We start from the raw sequence: 21,975 nt of genomic DNA, 5'->3' as shown, positions 1-21,975 counted from the left end.
TTTATCTAGCTGGCTTCACTCTTACCTTCAGGATGATTTTCATTCTTTACATTCTATTGATGAATAAAGTCATTACCTTTGGCCTTTAATCGAAAAAAAATAAAATAACTTATTGATTTATGATGAATAAGAATTTTTATGCAACCACATATTTTAGCAAACTGGAAGCAGGCAGGCACTGTATACGTGCAAAGAAGATAAATCCCAGACGAACATAAACAAATGCAAGGAAGTTAATTGATAAAAGAGAGCAGTCCCAAACCAGACTTGACTGACTTTTAGGCAATGCAAGAAGTTCTGAACGAACACTAATTGTTATTGCTAGTCCTAATCCAGGCAAACAGAACAAGCACAATTATCAGTAATTATTTAAAATCCAAATCCAATCAATGCAAGAAGTTCACCAACTTTTTTTTCTAGTCTCTTACAAAGGTTCTCTAACTTTCGGGCACACATTTCACACCTTGATCGTAACACAGCAGAAGCATGGACCAGACGGCTTTACCTCAGAAGTCTGCCACTCTGATCCTGGGGTTGCAGTTGGATCATACAACAAAGTACGGTAACCAGGTTCCTCCTCAAGTGAAAATAGCAGAAGTTTCTCACCTAGTATCCCAAACCGGAACTTTATACTTGTGCTTCCAGTCAATGGGATCTGTACCATCTCCCATGAATTGTCCTCTGGATTGTAAATTGAAAGCTTCCGCTGGTTCTTCCACTCCAAACAGAAAAGCTTCTTTTCCAGCACAGCGTGAGCAGTGACCATGACACAACCATTCTTCATCTCACACCAAGTGTGCTTCTCTGGGTCATAGATATCAACAAACTTTGAATTTCCAATAGTGAAGCTTGACCTTCCGCCCATAACATACAGCTTTCCTTCAAATCCACAGGCAAAGCAACCATATCGTGGGCGGCGAAGACTCTCAATCAGGGTCCAAGTATCAGTGTCAGGATTGTACACCTCGGCACTAGAGAGACTGCTCCCATCTATACCAAATCCTCCAACTGCGTAGATCATTCCACCCACTTCTGCACAAGCAAAGTCATGTCGAGCCACATTCAGGCTTGCTAATTTTCCCCACCTACAATTACAATCATATATGTCAACAAAAACAAAAATGGCAGAAAGGTGATTAAGAAAAGATTGGATTATTATGAGCTTAAGCTGAATGAGCAAATCACAGAGAAAAATACCTGTTGAGGCAAGAATCATATTGGTAAACATCTTCTGATGCAACACTGGTCCCGCTGGTCACAGAATATCCACCAATGACAAGAAGCTTTCCACTGAGAACTACCACCCCAAACCCAGATCTCATTGGACCAGGCATTGAAGGAAGAATATGGTGCTTGCGTCCGAGGCAATCTAAAACCTCCCAGTGGCTTGGATTTCCTTGAGAATCTGTTGTTAACACATAGAGCCACTCCTCAAGAACCCCAGCTAGTTGTCGCACAGTGATAAGTTCTTTGCTTTGAATAAAATGCCTCCATTTCTTACACACACCACTCATAACAGGGAAGTTGGAACGAGGAACAAGAGCAAGGCAATGTTTTGCTATGTCATCTGGCAGTCCCGGTAGAATGGGGCTGTCAAAATCATCTACGGCTAGAGGAGTCAAACTACGATAGCTTTTTGAACGAATTGGTGTATCTTGCATGACCAAATTGGATAAACACATGTTTGGTTCTCTGAATCTCTTATTTTCACTCACAAAACCCGGCATTCTTTAGATTGAGAAACTATGCATGTCAAAAGAGATGCAGGTTATCTTGGTATGACAAGTTAGGTATCACCCAAAAATGCGTATACTTTATGATAGCAGACATTTGTTTAAAGGAATTCGTGATATCCGTCACCTATAGGGATTTTACAAGACCAAGGCATAAAGGATGTTGCAGAACGCATCACATGAGCAGTATATGCTGGCAATTTCCTGTGTTTTGTCCAGTCGTATTCAAATTCCATAACAAAAGTTCTGCTCCCAGAGTAGTTGCTCCCTAATTTATATCTTCCCCCACGCATTGCCCAAGTATCTGCATATTGCAGTGCAAAATTAGTGCCGCCTCCTTTCAAGAATAGGAACAAGAAGTAATAAACGTTTCATCTGTAGTCGTGGAGTAAGATAGGTTGAAGAAATCATACCAGTCAAGGCCATAAACTTGGCAGGTTTTAACCCCCAGTTACTTCCATGTATCCAGGACCGGTTGATAATCACCTGAACAAATCATAAATGCAGACGAAAATTCAATTCAAAGATTACCATAACATAATTTTAGCACTTCAAAAAAAAATAAGGCGTTGATCCAGATAGCAGCAACCGAAATTCAATAAAACACACCATACTCAAATTCCATTTGAACATCACTTTCAGGCGGAAGTGTCCTACATATTTGTGCACACCATTATAGAATAAAAATAAGAAGAAAATACCTTTAAAGGGTTAAACTTCTGAGAGGATATATTATAAATGACCCATTCACCACAGAAACAAAGAGAAAAACATGACAGGCTGATACGATCATACAAGTGATGAAAAGATCAACCACCGGTCCGGCAGCACAACTATTTGGGAAAGGGCCAAGGGAGAAACCCACCCACTTTGTTTAGCTACTTTGATTTCTTTTCTTAACTTAAATTTTCTCTTTTTAATAGGAAAAAAAGGGTAGTAGCTACACCAGATCTAATATCCTTCCCCAGAAACAACAAAAATGGAGCTCAGATAACTAGATCTAATAACAATTAAATTATCAAGGGGTGACATAATGGAAAATTTTAATCCAGTCAAAGTAGAAACCATCAATTGAGAACTTGAAATGTGAGCACATATGCAAGAATTTCAGCTCATGGCAGCTAAAACAGCTCTTATAACAACAAATTCTGAATGAAATCTGAATAAACAAATCACCAAACATGTTGAACCAATCAGAATCAAATCTATGTTCATTTGGGTTAGCTAAGCTAAGCTGCTAATAGTGAAACAAGCATAATCCATGCATAAATAAAAGCATAAATTCATGAGCTTGTTCATTACAAGACAAACAGAAGAAAAAAGAAAATGGAAGCTGAACCTGATCAGGAAATGTTGAGGATCTCATGTGAAAGAAAAGCCTATAAATTAGAAAAGCAAAGCATACCAAATCTGAGATTAACAGAGATGACAATGGAGATTACCTGAAAAAGAGGAGATTATTCACAAAGGTGTGTTAGAATTTGGAGTGAGAATTTTATAGGTGGATAAAAATAGGGTAATGGGAATTAGGGAGGGTGAGGTAGTTGTGGGAAAGGAAGATGAGGATTTATAGGACCCGAAATGCAAGGGAGGAGGAAAAAGTAGGAAGGGAAGGATAAAACTGACAAGAAGCCCCGACCACGTCAGAATGAGATTTCCCTCACAACTGGTAAGGGAAAGAGACGACCTTGGTTGTGTTCCCGAAATAAAGGGAAAAATAATATGTTTTTTATTTCTCGTGTTATTATTATTATTATTTTTTAAATTTTATTGTCGGGAATAGATAAGTGGGATATTTCTAATATGTATATGCTCGGACTGTGATTTCTGTGTGCACGATCTCAGGCTGCGGAGCACTCGGGCTTCTTCTATTGCTCCGAATGTCAGATAAGTGATGAACGAGTTTATAAACGGATAATAGTAATACTTTCCTTTTTATTAGGTAAGTAAGAGTTTTTATATTTATGCTAATAGTAGTGTAATACGTGTGTATAAATTTTTTCTTTTATATTCTTAATAAATTAAATTTGCATATATATCAAATTATAATTCGCAGAATGAATGAATATTTTCTTACAAATAAAGAAGCGAGTAAGATTTAACATAAATTAATTTTTCTGTATATTTTTTGTTTTGTTTTCTTTTAGGTGAATTTTTTTTGCAGAGGATAGTACAGTTGGGACATAATGGGAAGATTGGACAGTTAAGATCAAGAGGATAGATGGGGCATTGGGAAATTCAACCTCACCAATTGATGACATTTTGGATGTGTGCAAAGTTTAGGAGGATCAACTGGTTTTGGATTCACTGGCCAATAAATAAATAAATAATATAACAGAATTTTCCTAAAATTAAAATTAAAATTAAAAAGTGTTCCAAATTAAATCAACTCAAATCCATTATTGAGCTAATTTTGTCAAATTCAAATATAATATCTTTCCAACACATAATATGACCACATTATATCATATCATATCATTCAAAAAGTGTCATATCTCATCACATGTGAACCCTGTGTCATATAAAAAGTGGGGAAAATGTTGATAATTCATCAAGTTCATGTACTTCAACGTGTTGAATTTAAGCAAGTTGACGGATATTTTCACTGGCCGGTGAGTCAAGAACAGCACTATTGGTAATTTAAAAGGTTACCGTCTTAATATACCGTTCTCTGTTTGGTGAAACTGGTCCTGTTCTTTTAGAAATCAAATTTTGGATATCATTCCTTCACCTTCAATTACAAGCACATGCGTATGTGAAATAATATTATTAGAGTCCGTTTGACAATCATTTCAGTTAAAAATCATATGTATCCAAACCCCAAAAAATATATGATATTTTTCTTTTAAAAACGACATGAGTTTCTCCAGAATTGATGGGTTGAAAACTCTAGGGAATCTGAAATACATGGCAGCTGTTGCAATGCTAGTCATATTCCAAACACATGAATCTGATAAGAACTAGAACTAGAGGTACTTGGTTTTGAGCATCTAGCTTGAAATGGACAAGACCAGATTCTCAGTGTTTGAGGGCATCAACTCTCAGCTCTCAAGAGCCACACAAACATATGTGTGGTCTTCTCTATTAAAACAGTCAATTTCAACATAAATCTATCACACACTCTCAAAATCTGCCACCTAGTAGGTTAATAATACTTAACTAAAATCCCATCATCCTTTGTCATTCAATTTCAAAAATAGGGGATGAAATGCAAATTGAGATCTAATATTAACTCATTCAATTTTATCTCATAATTTCGCGTTTACTTAATTACATATGTGCCAATGAATTAGTTCAATAAAAAATAACATTAACTTGCATATTAATAATCTCAGCATTCGAACCTCTATAGCATATTTGCATTGCGTATGAAACCGCCTCATTTTATGATACAGACGATTAATAATCTCAACGTTCCAACCTCTGCAGCATATTTGTTGTGTGTATGAAACCATCTGTTGTTGGGCACTGACGTAATTTCTGTTTGGATTTGCGGCATTTTGCTGGGCATTGACGTAAGGTCGCTGTCTATTGCTGTCGTGGGATATTTGAGTGGGTCAAGTCTTTAGACTGTGAAGTCTGGGTCGAAGTTGACGGCGAATAGGCTATTGGTTGGATTAGGGGGCCCACGTTGAAGCGGACGTACGGAATCGATTGATGCATCATGAGCCATTGCTTGGCATTAGCGTCACATTCTCTCACTGTCTCGCATTATCAAATTTTATTTTTATAATATAATGTTTTGTTTTGTGTCGACAAAATCACGCATAAACTGTAATTTATTATGTAATCATGGATTCACATTGCCATTCCACTTGAGCTATTTCACTACCGGACTTGCAGACTCGGCAAAACTTGTTGAACATCACAGGTCGAACTTTGTGGAAATAAATCAAAATCCTCTCCTCAACCACCCATCTACAAAGTGTGTGCATTTTATGGGCAATTAAATATTTTCCTAATTGTTTGTTTATAAAATATTGGTCAAGCTAACCTTCATAAGTTTATCCCGCGTTAAACCTTAAAGAAGAAGTATTTTTGCTTTCTTACTGTTACCAGTGAAAAATTTTAATTTCAATTTTTGACTCGTTTGAATAATACATCAAATATGTCTAACGTTCTATGTCTTTTTTTTGTTTATGATCCATCATTACCAAACTATGATGTATTCGATAAGTGCAATCGAAATTAAATTGTGGTCCTTATGCAGGTAAATGGAGCTACCTATACCAAAGAGTGTTTATAACTTAAAGCCATGACAAATTGACAAATTGATACAAAGAAACCCAGTCATGGGAACCTTCCAAGTTCAAAGAATCAATTGAGATAGAAAAGAAGCGTGGGTCACCTAATACCACAAGTCTTCAATATATCATAGCATTTATCTACCATAATAGCAATCCTGCCGCCCAAAACTACAAAATCTAATCTAGTACAAATATAATATCAATATGCAGGCTAGCTATTGCGTCTCAAAGGCTGGTGTTTGCTTGCCACAGCTGCTCGTTAAGAAAGAGTGGCACGCTTTTGTCGGTTTGTGCTTTTGCTTAGTGGAGAATCTCAACATGTCAATACGTTATTTTTGGTGGCTATAAATGCTGCTACGCTATGCTATGGATATTTGGAGAAAAACTTGTGTAATGGCCATAGCAATGTTTTGATATGTTTAATTAATCACGTTCTGTTAAGTTTTGATATGTTTAATTGTTAAAAATAGTAAAATAGTATTATTTTGATGATATTTGACCTAGTGGGTATTATCCTTGCTTGCAACGGCTTTAGGAGTTTGTAGTTTTTTGGGGGGTCTAAACAATCAGTACAATGGGTTTACTTAATTAGCTTTTTTTTTTAAGAGGACAACCACATTATTTGCTTTATATTTAAAAGTGGCAACTTATGTTTAAATTGAGACAAGTAATCGAAAATGTCTCTGTACCAAACATCTACTCTCTCCTCGGGTTGAAAATCCAGTTTGGGAATAAATCAAAGAAAGGTTTTGTTATGTTATTCGAAGTAGCAACCGACACCTAGTGTCATCAAATCAACCGATAACATTTTAGATACATTTCACATCATTTGTCAAAGATTTGTGGCATGATAAATGATTATATTTCCACTTTTGAAAAAGAAAAAAAGTCTAAGAATTTCTAAAAGCCCGCCTAATCGCTCTTAGCCAGTCCTAGCCTGTTGACAAAGAGGGGAGGCATCACTCGGGTTCCACAATTTAAAGCCGAACTTTTGCTAATCTGACCTTTCAGACTGCTTAAGAGATACGAAACCTGCATGCATGCATCTTATATACATAAATGTGGTGTTATTTAAGCAGACGATTTGAATTAGTCTTGCTTAATGGTTCAATGATAACCATGGAATTTCATGTTTATCTTGAAATCATACTCTCTCTCTCTCTCTCTCTCTCTCTCTCTCTCTCTCTCTCTCTCTCTCTCTCTCTCTCATACTGTCTGAAATCAGATTGTGTTGTCATTCCTATCCAGGATAAAATAATACCATTGACTCTCCACCTCATAGGTTGCATAAAATAGATATAGTATCGGATGCCTCGAGAGCATATTATATGGTACACGATAATCACCATTGGGATAATCTTTTCTTTCTTTTTTTTTTTTTTTTTTTTTTGGCATAGATAGATTTCATTCTATTAGATAGTGGGAATAATGGGCATGTTATGTGTGGCCTTATTAAAATCTTCTCAGAGAAAATCACATGGGAAAAACTTCAGAGTAAAAAAGAATATCACACCACACACGCTGAAAGATATGACAATCTTAATATTCATTTTGCTAGTCACAAATCACATATTCTTATTAGATGTGATCCATTTAAAAACTTTGGTCAAATATTCACTTTTCGTCCTCGATTGTTTAGTAAAATCAAATTTGTAGTTGACTTATATAAACTTGAGTCACGAGTTATCATGTTCAAAGCTTTGGGACAATTGTGTTGGAATTTTAAAAAGGTTTTAAAATTTTAACCCTTTAAAAAAAATTTATTTTGGTTGTTTTATTTTATTTATTGTAGGGGTTATAAATATTTAATATTCAAGTTTTATTTCTATATTGAATGCCTTAATTTTTTAGTAGGTGAACTTTTCTGGTTGGTGAAGGTTACATGTTATTGGATGCCTATAAAAGGTCATTCCTCCTTCACATTTGAAACAACCACAATACACCATCAGAATATCACATACCACAATCACCACAATCACCACCACAAACTAATTCTCTCCTTTTCTACTTTTATATATATTCTCTACTTTATATTATTATTTTGGCAATGGTTCTATGACTTGGATACCTATATCTGTCTATGAATGTCCTTATAGTAGATCTTGAGTTTGTGTATAAAGGGTCATATCTTGGAGTCTTGTAGACCATCAGTACCTGCACGTAGGGAGGCTACACAGCTTTAGGACAACGTCTTTGATGTGCTTCACTGTACCAAACTCGCATTCTTATTTATTATTTATTTTGATTTTACTTACCTATTATTTTATTTTCTTAAATTTCATTGTACCTTAAAACTTTCCAATTTGTTTATAAGTTATTTATAATATAAATGTTTTCGTATTTAGCTTTATGGAAAATGAAAATTATATTTTTTATAACAAATTGTTGATATTTTTACCTTAATGACATATTTACTTATTTGAAGTATGAAATCAAAAGTACTGCTTCATTAAAGCCCCAAAAGAAAAAAGTATGAAATCAGGGACCTTAGAAGAAATAAAGAACTGGATTTGGATAGACTACCTTTAGTTAGTTGATAAAAATCCTAATTTTTAAAGGTATCAAATCACAGATTTTAACGCAAGACTTGTGTATTTTATTATTTCTCTATGTTAGTTGTTGGGGTCTTTTTCCGTCGGAAGGCTCGTCCGGGCTTGTTGATTCTTGGACCGCCATAGAGTGGTGAATCAAGCCTTCTTGCCTCTTTTTCTGAGTTAGCGAGAACTAGGCCCAAAGCATCCCGATGGAGAAGCAAGTCTCAGATGAGTACTTTGTTCTTCTTCCAACGGTTGCTTATTTTGTCCTGATGTTTCCAGTAGCTAGACGAAGAGTTGGAGATGGTGCATTGATGTTGCACAGGCTTGGCATGAGAATTTGCTTTGGTGAATTAAGATACTACTAGGCTTGGCATGAGAGGCTTGTGGCGTGGGAGCTAAGAGAAAATGAGTATAAAGAAAGGATTAAGGCTTGAGATTTTGGGTATTTTCGACAGCTAGACGAAGAGTTTGCGATGTCGGCGTTTACTTCCCAAAAGAGAGAGAAAGAGAGAGAGAGAGAGAGAGAGAGAGAGAGAGAGAGATAAAGGATGGGTGGCTTGAGTAGATTTTCAACAGCTTGACGATTGCTTGGTCGTGGTCTAGATGGTTGAAGATGACTTGCTGGTGTTGATATGAGATTATATGAGCTTGGCATGAGAGCTTGGAGTGACCCACAAGTTTAGAAAATGAGAATGGTTGTGCTTGGCGTGGTGTTTGATATACTTGAGTTTGGGTGTTGAGAATTTATTATTTGAAGCTATGGCTATGGTGGTTTGATAGTTTGGCTGTGATGGTTGTTGGGATGCTTATAGCAGTCAAATGAATGAGGTTATGGTGTTTAAGAAAAGCTTAAGACTTTGAAGGCTATGGTGTTTGTGACTATGATTCCAGAGAGATTTATGAGTTCTAGAGGTGGGAGGATGTAAGGAAAAGCTTGAGGCTTGAAGGCTATGGTGTTTATAGTTTGGAAGGGTATGAGGAGGAAAGAAAAGCTTGGAGTTATGCTTGATGAGGCTTTATAGGGAAGATGGAGGATTTCAAGGCTAAGAAAGTAGAAAAAATAGTTGTGATAGCTGAGGATGGCTGGAATGGCCGCTAGAATGCTTGCAGCAGCCAAAGGATGGAGGTTGACGGCTCAAGAATGTCTGTGATGGCTGCTGGAATGCTTGCAGCAGCTGAAGAGAGGTGAGTTCTCATAGTTGCTAAGAGCCTTGTAGCCACCAAAAGGGGTTGGTTTTGCCTAGGCAATGCCTCCTAAATTATAGAAGGTGAAGGCTCTCTTTGGTTTCCAATAGGTAAAAGGAAGTGTTAGAGCTAGTCTATTTCCAACGGATAAAATGGAGCATTAGGACATTCTTATTTCCAGCAGGTAAAGCTAAGCATTGAAAAATGACTATTTCCACTGGGTAAAAGGATGTGTTGGAATTGGCTTGTTTCCAGCGGGTAATAAGGAGCATTGGGACTTTTTTCTTTTTTTTTTTCCAGTAGGTAAAGCTATGCATTGAAAAATGACTATTTCCTATGGGTAAAAGAAAGTACTTGAAGAATATCTCATTTGTTCACCCACATTGGAGAACTCCAAGCAATGGGCTTGGACTTTGGTGATCCCAAGTAGCTAGCCCAAAGTCTCTATTATCCAAGAGCTTCCGTGGGCCTTGTGGACCTCCGTAACCTTACACACCACAATCCCTCGTGCAAGCCCGTAAACCACATGACTTGGGTTCATGTGAGCTTGGTAGGTGATTGGCATAGGAAAAATGTACTATTGACTTGGCATGACATGCACACTATTTCTATATTTATTTAATAAATTAATTTCTAAAATACAGCTTGGATTAACGCATGACTAACATTATATGTTATATTGGGCTTTAAATATCTTTGGGCTTACAGGACTTTTTTGGGCCTCAACATTAGTAAACATGGGTGAAGGCATGGATTGAAATAAGGCTTATCTATGACAACTTTCTCAACTTCTAGAATTTTCTTGCCGAGGACTCTACTAGATGAGTCCACGGATTCATTGTGGCCTCGAAAAGCCATTGCTTGATTTGCTAGATACTTAATACCCTCTAGTGTGGTCGTAAGTCGCAACCAATTGTTCATCACTTGTTGCTTTGATTGCTTATCTTTTTCAATATGAAGAGATGAGCTTTTTTTAAAATTAATCCATTTTTGCATAGCAAGATGATGTAGTGAATTTAGCTTGCCTACATGATGCTGAAATGCACATTGATTCCCACCAATTCTCTTCCATTTTTTATACCCATCAACAATAAAGGTTGGGTGTGACTGATTCATGTCAAAAAGAAAGCAAGAAAAATAAAATACATTATTCTTAGCAACTGAATACTCAAGCCAAGTGAATTGGCCAAACCACTTTTTATTAAATCGATGAAAGTCTCGCCTTTCTAAGTGGCTTGGATAATCTTCTGACTCGGGTTGATATGGTCCTAAAAGAATATATGCACTTCGCACATTATCTTGTTCATTCACCGGATAATTGCACATTAGATTACGTAATCCTGGATCACGCTCAAGATAATTGATATTAAAATCATGATCATCATTGACTCTTTGAGATTCAACTCTTTCAACTGAAGTCTCAACAATGGGAGACTCGGGAAGATTTTGCTTATCACATATTGGAGTAGATAAATAAATGCTAGAAGACAATGTACTAGATTATGATCCATCATTCTTTTTCTTAAAAAAGGACAACAAATTCTTTGTTCTCTTGGGATTCCGATTGTGATCCGACATAATAAAAGATAGCCTATGAATAATATGTAGAAATTTTTTTAATCAAACATATCAACAAAAAATCAAACAAATTTCATAATAGCATCTCAATAATACCAAACCAAAAATTACAATTCATCCCCAATTAAACCATAGAATACTCAATTTTAACAAAATTCCAAATCAAAGCGCTAGACTAATTCATCCCTAATCAAAAGTCCTAATTAATTTCAACAAAATCCCAAAATTATAATTCATCCCTAATTAAACCCTAGAATACTCAATTTTAAATTAGAATTAGAATTAAAGATATATAGAAAATGAGAGAATGAGAATAATGTTGGTTAATAAAAGGAGAAGAAAAGATGTTGTTGCCAAGTTGCCCACCCAAGATAATAGAAGATGTAGTCAATAGAGGAAGAATTTGACCCAAAAAAGAAGAAGGGCGAAACAAGTTGATGTTGTAGGGTAGCAAAGAGAGAGAAACAAGAAGGCTTATAGCAACCACAAGGTGTGGTGCGGTTGGCAAGCTACCACCTTCAGCTGGCGAACTACGTAGTGCCTCAATGGCAGAGGTTCGAAACCCATTGAAAGCACTTTGTAGCCAGGGACAAGCCGAACTCCGAACGGGAATTAATCCCACCCTTCGGGTGTGGGGACACCTCATGGTATTTACCAAAAAAAGAAGTCTCATAGCCAAAAGTGAAGGAGAGCAAAGATATGAGACCACTTGGATGGGCAGCATGTGTGTAGGGTTTGCTTTTAATTTTAATTTTTTAAATTTTGGTCTGGGCTTATAACACATGTAGGTATTTGTTTCTTTGAAAAAAATAGGGCTGGACAGACACCCAATCTGCCCTGTGCATAGTGCCGCCCATGATACAATCCTTACATTCAAACCCAAAATTCCCTCATTCTAAACCTAAATTGAAACATTTTTACTCCAAATCAAATGGACAGACCCTAAATCACTAGCTTTTCAAACAATAATTCAAAACAAAAGACAGAAAACCATATGGATCAAGCACTCCGACGTCGTTTTGTCCATCCACGTCCACTACGACAACTCTGTCGTCGCTAGCGTCGAGGGGTTGGTGTACATGTGAACGGTGGACGCTAGACGGAATGGTCAACGTGTGGAAGAGAGAGCAGACATTGCTGAAGAAAAAGGGTGGTGATGGCATGGCTAGTGGGGGCTGTTGGTGGGTATGATTGGTGGTGGGTTTGGGTGGTTATGGATGATGGTGTGGTGGTTGGGTGCAGAGAGAGGAGAAAGGAGGAAGGATGATGCCATTCTTTGGGGATAGGGATTGATCCTTTATTTTCTTTTTTATGTTTCGGAAATTGGAAGGAAGAAGTATAAAGGAGTGGAGAGGGGCTGGGGAAGCTGCTTGAGATGGTGTTTTTTATGTTTTGGAAATTGGAAGGAAGAAGTATAAAGGAGTGGAGAGGGGCTGGGGAAGCTGCTTGAGATGGTGTTGCTGGGGAGAGTTGGATCTAGGTAGCGTTTATTTATAATTTATTTTATTTTTAAAGCATAAAGAAGAAATATTTTTATTTTATTAATTATATATATATTTTAATTAAACAAGTAATTACATTATTTTAAATTTAATTCAATTTAACCCAAAAAAAAAAAAGTAGGCCTTTCATATAACACATCATCACTTGCAGTAAAAAAACTAAAATAGCCATTCCACGTCATCAAAACTAATAGGCTTATTAATTCAGATAACAGTGGGAGGTAAAGTGGAATACGAAATCACAATCAATGGTAAATGAGCCACTTTAACTTTAAAATATTAAAATAAAATTTGATCGAAATTTTAGGATGCACAAAAGGGTGGTGATTGTGGCGGTGGTGTTAGATGGTAGTATTAAGAAAGAAAAAAAGAAGCCACATATACAAATTCACATCCTCGACCACCAAATTGAAACTATAATCTAATAGGCTAAAGGTTACAAGGCCCAAGAAAAGGGGCCTAAGCTTCAGTTATCGGGCTCATTTCTCTTCTTTCCTTTTTGATATTGGACTTCGGTCTTCATCACTGGTTGTCAAGTTTGCACCAGAGTCGGGCGAAGCCATGAAGTTCACGTTGATCCATCCATCGCATTAGCATCACAAGACGACGTCGTTTTCAGCTGTATTTCGCAGTCAGTTAGCTAGCAGCATACTGCGAGCTGGATAATTCGCGAAGGACAAGGAAGGTGGAGTTCCTTTTTATGGGTAAGGAGGGAAATATTGTGGATTGGCAAATGACTGTGCAGTTCCTTCCACTCCCATCTGTTAACAGAAATGAGTCCCAAACTCCATAACCCCTCTCCCCCTCTTCTAACTGAACCAAATTTCAATTAGATTACCAACGCCAAAGGCCAAACCCATCCCTCACCGAACCAAATTAATCTCCGTAACCAAACACCACCTCCTCCATGCCGATTGCCTCCATTTCCATCCTCCGCCACGGCACCATCATCCCTACCACCACCGCCACAACTCTCCCAACCGTCGCCAAGCTCATCCGCCAAATCTCAACCCTCCGATGCTTCTCCGTCGCCGCAGCCAAACAGCAGCACAACCCTAATGTCTCCAGGAAATCCCAGCCCCCGAGCAAGAAGCTTCTCAGAGCCAAACAGACCGTCAAGGACTACTCGTCCCTCGCCCCGGTTCTCTCTCCTCAGGACAAGCCGCCTCTCTCTGAATCCAAAAGCGTCGGCACCGTCGCCGCCGCCCAAGCCAACTTCATGCGCGTCATAGTGGAACCTCCTAGAAGCTTCGACGAGAGCAAAGTGGAGTTGCTGTGTGTTGTGAAGGCGGTGCTGAAGAAGATCAAGAGGAGAGTGTTAGTTGGGGACAAGGTGCTGGTGGGGTCCATTGATTGGGTGGACCGCCGGGGCATGATCGAGAATGTGTACCAGCGGAGCTCCGAGATTCTTGACCCGCCCGTCGCCAATGTGGACCATCTACTCGTGCTCTTCTCCATGGACCAGCCCAAGCTCGAGCCGTTCGCGCTCACTAGGTTCTTGATCGAGGCCGAGTCCACTGGAATTCCACTCACACTCGCTTTGAACAAGTGCGAGCTGGTTGACGAAGAGGTTCGAATCCGATTCTTCTCTAACTTCTGTTAATGGTGGTGATTAGTTTGGCTTCTTAATTTGCTCTAATTTAATCATCTCTAGTGTTTAATTGGCTGAGCCTCTGAGCCTCTGAGGCAAGATTCATAGTACACAATGTTTGGTTAAAGCTGTTTAGTAAGCGGCCTCTAAGAAAAGGAAAACAAAAGTGCCTAATGTAGTGCTGGTGCTATAGATGACATTTTGTGCAAGCTCTGGTTCTATCATATTTCTCTGTGTAATCTCCAAATTTAGCACTTGACCGAATTGGAATGCGAATTGGGATGATTTTGGCATGATAAATGTGGTTTGCTTTTATAAGTTGCTATATAATCTTTATCCATCTTTCTGGTAGTATTGATTCTTAAGCGTGCTAGTCTTTGATGAAATACGCAGGCAATGGTTGCATGGAATTCTAGGCTACACAAGTGGGGCTACAAGCCAAATTTTTGCAGCGTTGAATCTAAATATGGACTTGATTCCCTTGCCTTTATATTGAGAGATCAAACAAGTGTGATTGTAGGTCCAAGTGGAGTTGGAAAGTCTAGTCTGATTAATGCTTTGAGGAACAACCACAATGCTTCGGATGCTGCAGAAGGGGAAAATTTGTTTGATCCAGTAGGTTTTATCTCTCTCTTCTTTCTTTTCTCGTTTTCTTTCCAATGCTGTGTTTGTGCAACCACTATGGTACTCATTTTCCCATTCTTCTTCCATGTCCTTATTACAGATTTTAGGCAGCAAGTGGTTTGAGGATCAGCTTGTTGGACAGGTTTCAACAAGAAGTGGCAGGGGGAAACATACTACTCGGAATGTCTCGTTGCTTCCACTGTCTGCAGGGGGTTATCTTGCTGATACTCCTGGGTTCAACCAGCCTAGTTTAATGAAAGTAACAAAGCAATCTCTGGCACAAGCATTCCCAGAGGTTTGTGTACTTTGTGTTATAAACTGCACTTGATTCATGTACTTAAGTTCCTTTTGCATCACATTCATAGCACATGTTAACTTTTATTGGTTTCTATCGGTACTGTCTCGTTTATCCTGATCAGATCCGCCAGATGCTCAGTGACAGTGAGCCTGCAAAATGCTCGTTCAATGATTGCCTGCATCTTGGTGAACCAGGGTGCATCGTTAAAGCTGATTGGGAAAGATATCCATACTATTTCCAACTTCTTGATGAGATCAGAATCAGAGAGGAATTTCAGTTGAGGACTTTTGGAACAAAAAAGGAGGGTGACGTAAGGTATGTTTGAGTTCTATATAGCACGTCATTAGCCCTGTATGCATGCTTATTGAACTAAATTGTTCATTTCTGCGGTTTATGAAAACTGCTACTTGAATGCGGATACCATGGTTGTTATGGTGTAAAGTGAGAAATGATATGCTGCACAGAAACATAGTGGTTGGGTGATGGCGGCTATCGTTTCACCATCTTTATGGCTTAAATCACTTGGAAATCCTTTCTTTACATGTTAAAAAATTGTAAAATTTTATTTATTATTCATACTGATAAGCAAAGAAAGAATAATTGTTATCATCATTTTCTGGCTGCTTAACTTCGCTCTGGTATTCATCATTGTGCTATTTCACACATAATCTCTGCCATAACCACTTGTTGAATGGACAGCTTGTGCTCTTTCAGACATAATCATTTTGGTAGTTCAATGATTATGTCTGAAAGAGCACAATGATGAATACTTGTTGAATGGACAGCTTGTTGGACAGGTTTCAACAGCTGAATGGTGTTATTTCAGCAAATGGCATTCATCATTGTGCTACTTCGCCCTGGATTCCTTTTAGTTTTCACTTTCGATGAGGACCCAAAATGTTGTTCAGTTGTATCTCTATCATATAGTTTGCATAACTTACACATTCCGTTTTAGTCTCATTACTAACACAAATGTAGTTCAGTTGTATCTCACATAATCTCTGGTACATAGTTTTAGTACCTTACATATTTTGTTTGTTATGTTATTGAACCTAAATGTGTCATAATCTTTGCAGGTACAAGATGGGAGATAAGGGTGTTCAGCAAGCAGAACCACGGTTGGAGCTCAAGAAGCATAGGAGAGTATCTCGCAAGAGTATGAACCAATCACTACTTGATGAATTAGATGAGCTGGATGATGACGACAACTTACTAGATGAGGAAAACGATCCCTTTTTAAAGGCAATGAGGGATGAAAACCAGTAGGAAGTTGCTTCCTATACACTGTAAATAGTTGAGTTTGAACCTCGATCTCATTACAGAAGGTAGACTGACGGACCACGGCTGTACAGATAACAGCATGAAAGTAATCGGATGGCTGGAGTCTATTGTAGTGAAACATGCAAGCAGAGTTTGCTAGTTGTAGCCAAACCAATGCCAGACATCTTCACACTTAATCATGCTTAAATCTTTGATTCAGTAATTTCTTAATTCTAGTTCCTTGGCTTTCAACCTTTTTACTCTACCCCACATGTTTTGAAGAGTTATATAACAGTTATCAGGTTACTTTTGTAAATTATTTTGCATCTATTAACTGTCAAAAGCAAAGCAAACGGCTTCCTATTTCTGAATCAGAAACGCATAAAACACAAAGCTGCAGATACCAAGAACATCTCTTCTAGTTCTAGTCATTCATTGTATAAAGTGCTGAAAACATAAGTCTTACAATGTAAATGTCTCATTCAAATTTTAGCACGGTATTTGGGTGTCACAAATGACACAGTGAAACTTACAAATGCTACTCCATTGCTGTGATCGGTCAAAAGTGACCTACTTCTTACTTCTTGGAGGCTTTCTTCTTTGAACTCACAGGCTGCTGTGGCTGCGGCTTGGGATGCTTCTCGGCTTCGCTCGGGTCCAACCACTTGAGCGGGTTGCGATTGAAGAAAGGCCAGTTGGGGACAGTGACCAATGTGGTGAGAACCACACCACCAGCATATGTGAGAACCATCATCTGGAACGACCCAGTTATGTAACCAGTGAGGAAACCCACCACCGCGAACACCAACAGCAGTATTTGCATCAACTGCTCAGCTAGCTTTTGGCCTTGCCAATCCATCTGAAAATTTACAAACAAAACTTAATGAAACAAAGTAATCTTCCTCAGGTAAACAAACAAGGGCCTGCTTTTTCATCAGGATTCATTCATAATGTAATTTAATCTACATCCCTCTTTCCACAACTATATGGCATGCAGATGACGCAAAAGCAGCTAAAGACCAAACAAATTAATTAAAACAAAATGAAGCAAATTCGCAACGTTTAAAACAAACCATAGAAACAATACCTTGAAATGAACTCTGAGGAGAACCCCTTGCTTTGCAAGCTGTAAAACGAGAAGAAAAGAGGAAAACCATTATAAGAAAGCAAAAACAAAGAGAAAAATACAAAAAATTCAATGCCATTCAGTCGAGTCGAGACTCGTATAAGAAAACCAATGAGATCTAATAAATCATGGAAATAATTTGACTGCTAAGCAATACGAAATCCTTCGGGTGCCGATGAACAAAACAGAACCAAATTCAAGTAAAGTGATGGCAAAATTGCAAAAGGAAAAATTATGGAGCAGCCGAAATTCGAACAAGTTTGGATCCAAAACCCTAGACCTGGGTTACACTCAAGTTTCCCTGCAACTAAACGATTGAAATTCCACGAGAGAAAGAGAAGGAGAGAGTAGCGTACCTGCGAACAGGCCAACTAACGAAAGCACGGGAGTGATAAACTGAGCGAAAGTGAGAATTTGTGCATCTATACGGGAAAAATTAGACGAATAAAAAAAATTTAAACGCACCTTCGGTCCGTGAATGAAATCATAATCGTTGATTTTGCATCTAACGGTCGATAAGCTCAGCGCATACGTGGATTCGTGTGGTGCTTTGATAAATTTTGGGTCCTATTCAGTTCTGGGTTGCCAGCCCAATTAAATTCTCCCGCTAAGCCTGCGGTTTCAACCCAAGAATAAACCCCCTGGACTACCATCGAATACTAACCCACTTAGAGCAATTCCACCTATTTGCCCTTAATCATGGCAAGGGGAGAGCTAGGGCAGCCACTATTCACGTGAATAGTAGTTGCCTTTGCAAATAGTATTTTGTGTTTCCAGCCATTGCCATGGCTAAGGGCAATTACTATTTATTTTTTTATTTTTCCCCCTATTTTTTTAATGAAAATAATTAATTTGGATAATATTTTCAGATAAGATTTTCGGGTTCCTACGTGTCAAAACTATTCATAATCGGATAAAATTTCCGGATAAGATTTTTGGATTCAAATTTCGGATGAATTTCAAAATTCAAATTTCATATAAATTTTTGGGTTCAAATTTCGAATGAATTTCAAAATTCAAAATTCATATAAATTTGGGTTCAAATTTCGGATGAATTTCAAAATTCAAAATTCATACAAATTAGGGTTCAAATTTCGGATGAATTTCAAATTTCAGATAAGATTTTCATCCAATCAAATCAAGCCACGTGGCATGTCTATCTTGCCAAAATTTTCTATAAAACCAGAGGCTCAGCTCATACCTCTCACACCACATCTTTCTATATTTTCATTTCTCAGAGTTTAGAATTCATACTTCATTCATTCTCAATGGAAGATTTTAGGAGATGCTTGGAGAGGCAAGAGCGAGAAACAAATGAGAGAAACCGTAGAGCAGATGAAATCAATGAGTTGCAGAGACAAGTCGATGAACAAGTTCTCATAGCAGTGGCTTTGCAAGATGAAGAGAACCAAGGTCGCCGCCGTGGTTCACAAGTCGGCCGCCGCCGGAATGTGGAAAGACATAGGCATTCTCGGGGTAAGAATCTTTTGGAAGATTATTTTATCCCAACTTCTTTGTACTCTGATGTTGATTTTCGAAGGCGATTTAGAATGCAACCTCATTTGTTCAATAAAGTCATGCATGATATTTGCAATTATGATGCATACTTTGTTCAAAAGTGTGATGCTACTGGGGTTTTGGGGCTTCTTCCGGAGCAAAAGCTTACAGCTGTTATACGAATGTTGGCGTATGGAGCATCTGCTGATCAGGTGGATGAGATTGCCCGGATGGGGAAGTCCACTACGTTGGAGGCTTTGGTAAGATTTTGTCAAGCAGTTGAAACTCTGTACACTAGGGACTACCTGCGTAGACCTACTCCTAGGGACCTCCAACGGCTTCTACAAAAAGCCGAAGCTCGAGGATTTCCAGGAATGATTGGTAGCATCGACTGCATGCACTGGCAATGGAAGAATTGCCCAACTGCCTGGCAAGGTGATTACGGAAATAGAAAAGGCCAAAAAAGTATCATCCTTGAAGCCGTTGCTGGCTTCGACACATGGGTTTGGCATGCCTTCTTTGGAGTTGTAGGATCCCAAAATGACCTCAACGTGCTGGGTCAATCCCCGGTCTTCAACGATGTATTGAGAGGCCAGGGCCCCAATATCACCTATCAAGTCAACAATACAGTGTACCAGACGGGGTATTATCTAGCTGACGGCATCTACCCGAGGTGGACCACTTTTGTCAAATCCATTCCGAATCCCCGATCCCAGAAGCAAAAATTATTTGCTACCTATCAAGAGGGATACAGGAAAGATGTCGAAAGGTGTTTTGGCATCCTTCAAGCTCGGTGGTTGATTATTCGAGGTGCGGCCCGTATGTTTGATGAGGAGATCCTCAGAAGCATTATGATGACTTGCATCATCCTCCATAATATGATTGTGGAGGATGAGTACGATTATGATGCTTTAGAGGTCTACGAACCGGATCCAATGAACACGGCCTTGACACGGATTTATGAAAGGCCCATGGGGCCAAGTGGAGAACCGTTTGAGCCGGAACCGTTGGTGAGGGATGGTCATTTGATGACCCGAATGATAGATCGATATACAGAGATGCAATCTTCGTATATTCATGAAATGCGTCAAGTTCACTTGATGGAGCATCTATGGGCGGTGAAAGGCAATGAAGATGAATGATGGAGCATAGATGCTTTGGTTATGTTTTATTTAGTTATGGTTAGGTTGTGTTGTATTTTTATTTATTATGGTTTGGTTGTGGTTGGTTATTATTATTGTGCCTTGTTTGTACTTTTTTTTATTTTTATTATGTTTTGTTTGAAGTATGGAATATGTTGAATAAAAAGGTAATTTATTGAATGCTTTGTTTATTAAATAACGAAATGTAATACAAGTCATTATGAATTACTACTACTAAAATAAAATACATGAATTACAACAACTTTAATAGAAAACATGAAAAATACAAATACATAAAAGGTATGCTAACTAATTTAATGGTTTCCATCATTTAACCAATCCGTGTTGCTAGGCCCATCATCCCGAAAAAGTCTTCTTCTCATAACATCCCTTCGTTCTAGCTTCCAAAATTGTTTTGTTTCAGGGGACATATGACTTGTATCCATCGCCATGGTTTCCCGATCCGTCTTGTCCATATCTTTTTTGCGCAAATACTCCCTTTCTCGTGCATACTCAGCTTGAAGGGCCAACTCGTTATCTTGGCGTTTTTGCTCCATTTCTATTCTTATGCCGTTTTGCCTTGCAATTTCCTCCAAAAATTTTGAATTATTATTGCTTGAATTACCCGCTTTCTTTGCCTTCGCGGCCTTTCGGCCAATGGGCCTCGGCTCCTTTTCGATGGGTGAGTCTTGACTCATAGGAGAATCGAGAGGTGAATCCGATGTCATTGAATCACGGAGTGGCGTCTCGTTTAACACAACGGCGGGACCCGTCGGAATAATTATGAAGCGTTTGCAATATTTCACCACCTCCCAACATTCATGATGGTTGAAACTTTTTTTGCCACCCCCGGTTGCACCGAACCACATTTGTGCTTGAATCATCTATTTAACAAAAAAAATGGAAATGCAATAAATATTTAAAATATATTGGATATGCAAGTAACAAAAAAAAAAAATAATGGAAATGCAATTAACCTTACAAATAAATTAGAAGTGCAAGAAAATTAAGAAACAAGTGGAAATGCAAGAAATATTAACAACATATTGAAAATGCAAGAAATATTAACAAAATATTGAAAATGCAAGAAATATGAACAAAATATTTAAAATGCAAGAAATATTAACAAAATATTGATAATGCAAGAAATATGAACAAAATATTTAAAATGCAAGAAATATGAACAAAATATTTAAAATGCAAGAAATATTAACAAAATATTGATAATGCAAGAAATATGAACAAAATATTTAAAATGCAAGAAATATTAACAACATATTGATATTGCAAGAAATATGAACAAAATATTTAAAATGCAAGAAATATTAACAAAATATTGAAAATGCAAGCAATATTAACAAAATATATATATTAGGAGATTAAACTTAATAAAACAAAAATTATAAAATACTTACCTCGTTAGTACGATTTTCCCCGCTTCTATAGTTGTCCATCGCTTTTGCTAGGGCAGCTCTCCATTTTCCCAACTCTTTATTGAGAATTTTCCACCTACTGGATAATGTCATCTCCGTACGAGTAGACCCCGGAATTTTTTCACAAAATTCGGCATGAATTTTTTTTTCCACATATGAAAAAATTTCATCTCATTGCCGGACACGGGACAATGACAAATTTGGAGCCAAGCCTCACACAAG

At 37.9% G+C, this 21,975-nt stretch overlaps 3 protein-coding genes across 3 annotated transcripts; 1 reads left to right on the top strand and 2 right to left on the bottom strand.

Moving 5' to 3' along the window:
• Positions 1-215: 215 nt before the first annotated feature.
• LOC117633585 (F-box/kelch-repeat protein At1g67480) lies at positions 216-3,461 on the bottom strand. The gene is made up of 4 exons (XM_034367245.1): positions 3,176-3,461; positions 2,147-2,219; positions 1,198-2,037; positions 216-1,085 (listed from the first exon to the last, which is right to left on the bottom strand). The coding sequence occupies exons 3-4, from the start codon at positions 1,725-1,727 to the stop codon at positions 458-460; spliced, it is 1,158 nt and encodes a 385-aa protein (XP_034223136.1). The 5' UTR covers positions 1,728-2,037; positions 2,147-2,219; positions 3,176-3,461; the 3' UTR covers positions 216-457.
• A 9,750-nt stretch (positions 3,462-13,211) lies between these two features.
• Positions 13,212-16,871, top strand: LOC117623956 (small ribosomal subunit biogenesis GTPase RsgA 1, mitochondrial). Its single transcript, XM_034355027.1, has 5 exons — positions 13,212-14,352; positions 14,767-14,988; positions 15,098-15,292; positions 15,417-15,610; positions 16,372-16,871. The coding sequence occupies exons 1-5, from the start codon at positions 13,690-13,692 to the stop codon at positions 16,559-16,561; spliced, it is 1,464 nt and encodes a 487-aa protein (XP_034210918.1). The 5' UTR covers positions 13,212-13,689; the 3' UTR covers positions 16,562-16,871.
• Positions 16,872-16,950: 79 nt separating this feature from the next.
• On the bottom strand, positions 16,951-18,149 carry LOC117623966 (probable signal peptidase complex subunit 1). Its single transcript, XM_034355039.1, has 3 exons — positions 18,038-18,149; positions 17,643-17,681; positions 16,951-17,414 (listed from the first exon to the last, which is right to left on the bottom strand). Exon 3 carries the CDS (start codon positions 17,412-17,414, stop codon positions 17,133-17,135), a length of 282 nt encoding a protein of 93 aa, XP_034210930.1. The 5' UTR covers positions 17,643-17,681; positions 18,038-18,149; the 3' UTR covers positions 16,951-17,132.
• Between the last annotated feature and the right edge of the window lie 3,826 nt (positions 18,150-21,975).

This window comes from Prunus dulcis, chromosome 1, assembly GCF_902201215.1.
Source record: "Prunus dulcis chromosome 1, ALMONDv2, whole genome shotgun sequence".
NCBI lineage: Eukaryota > Viridiplantae > Streptophyta > Magnoliopsida > Rosales > Rosaceae > Prunus > Prunus dulcis.
This window is presented reverse-complemented; position numbering and strand designations above follow the sequence as displayed.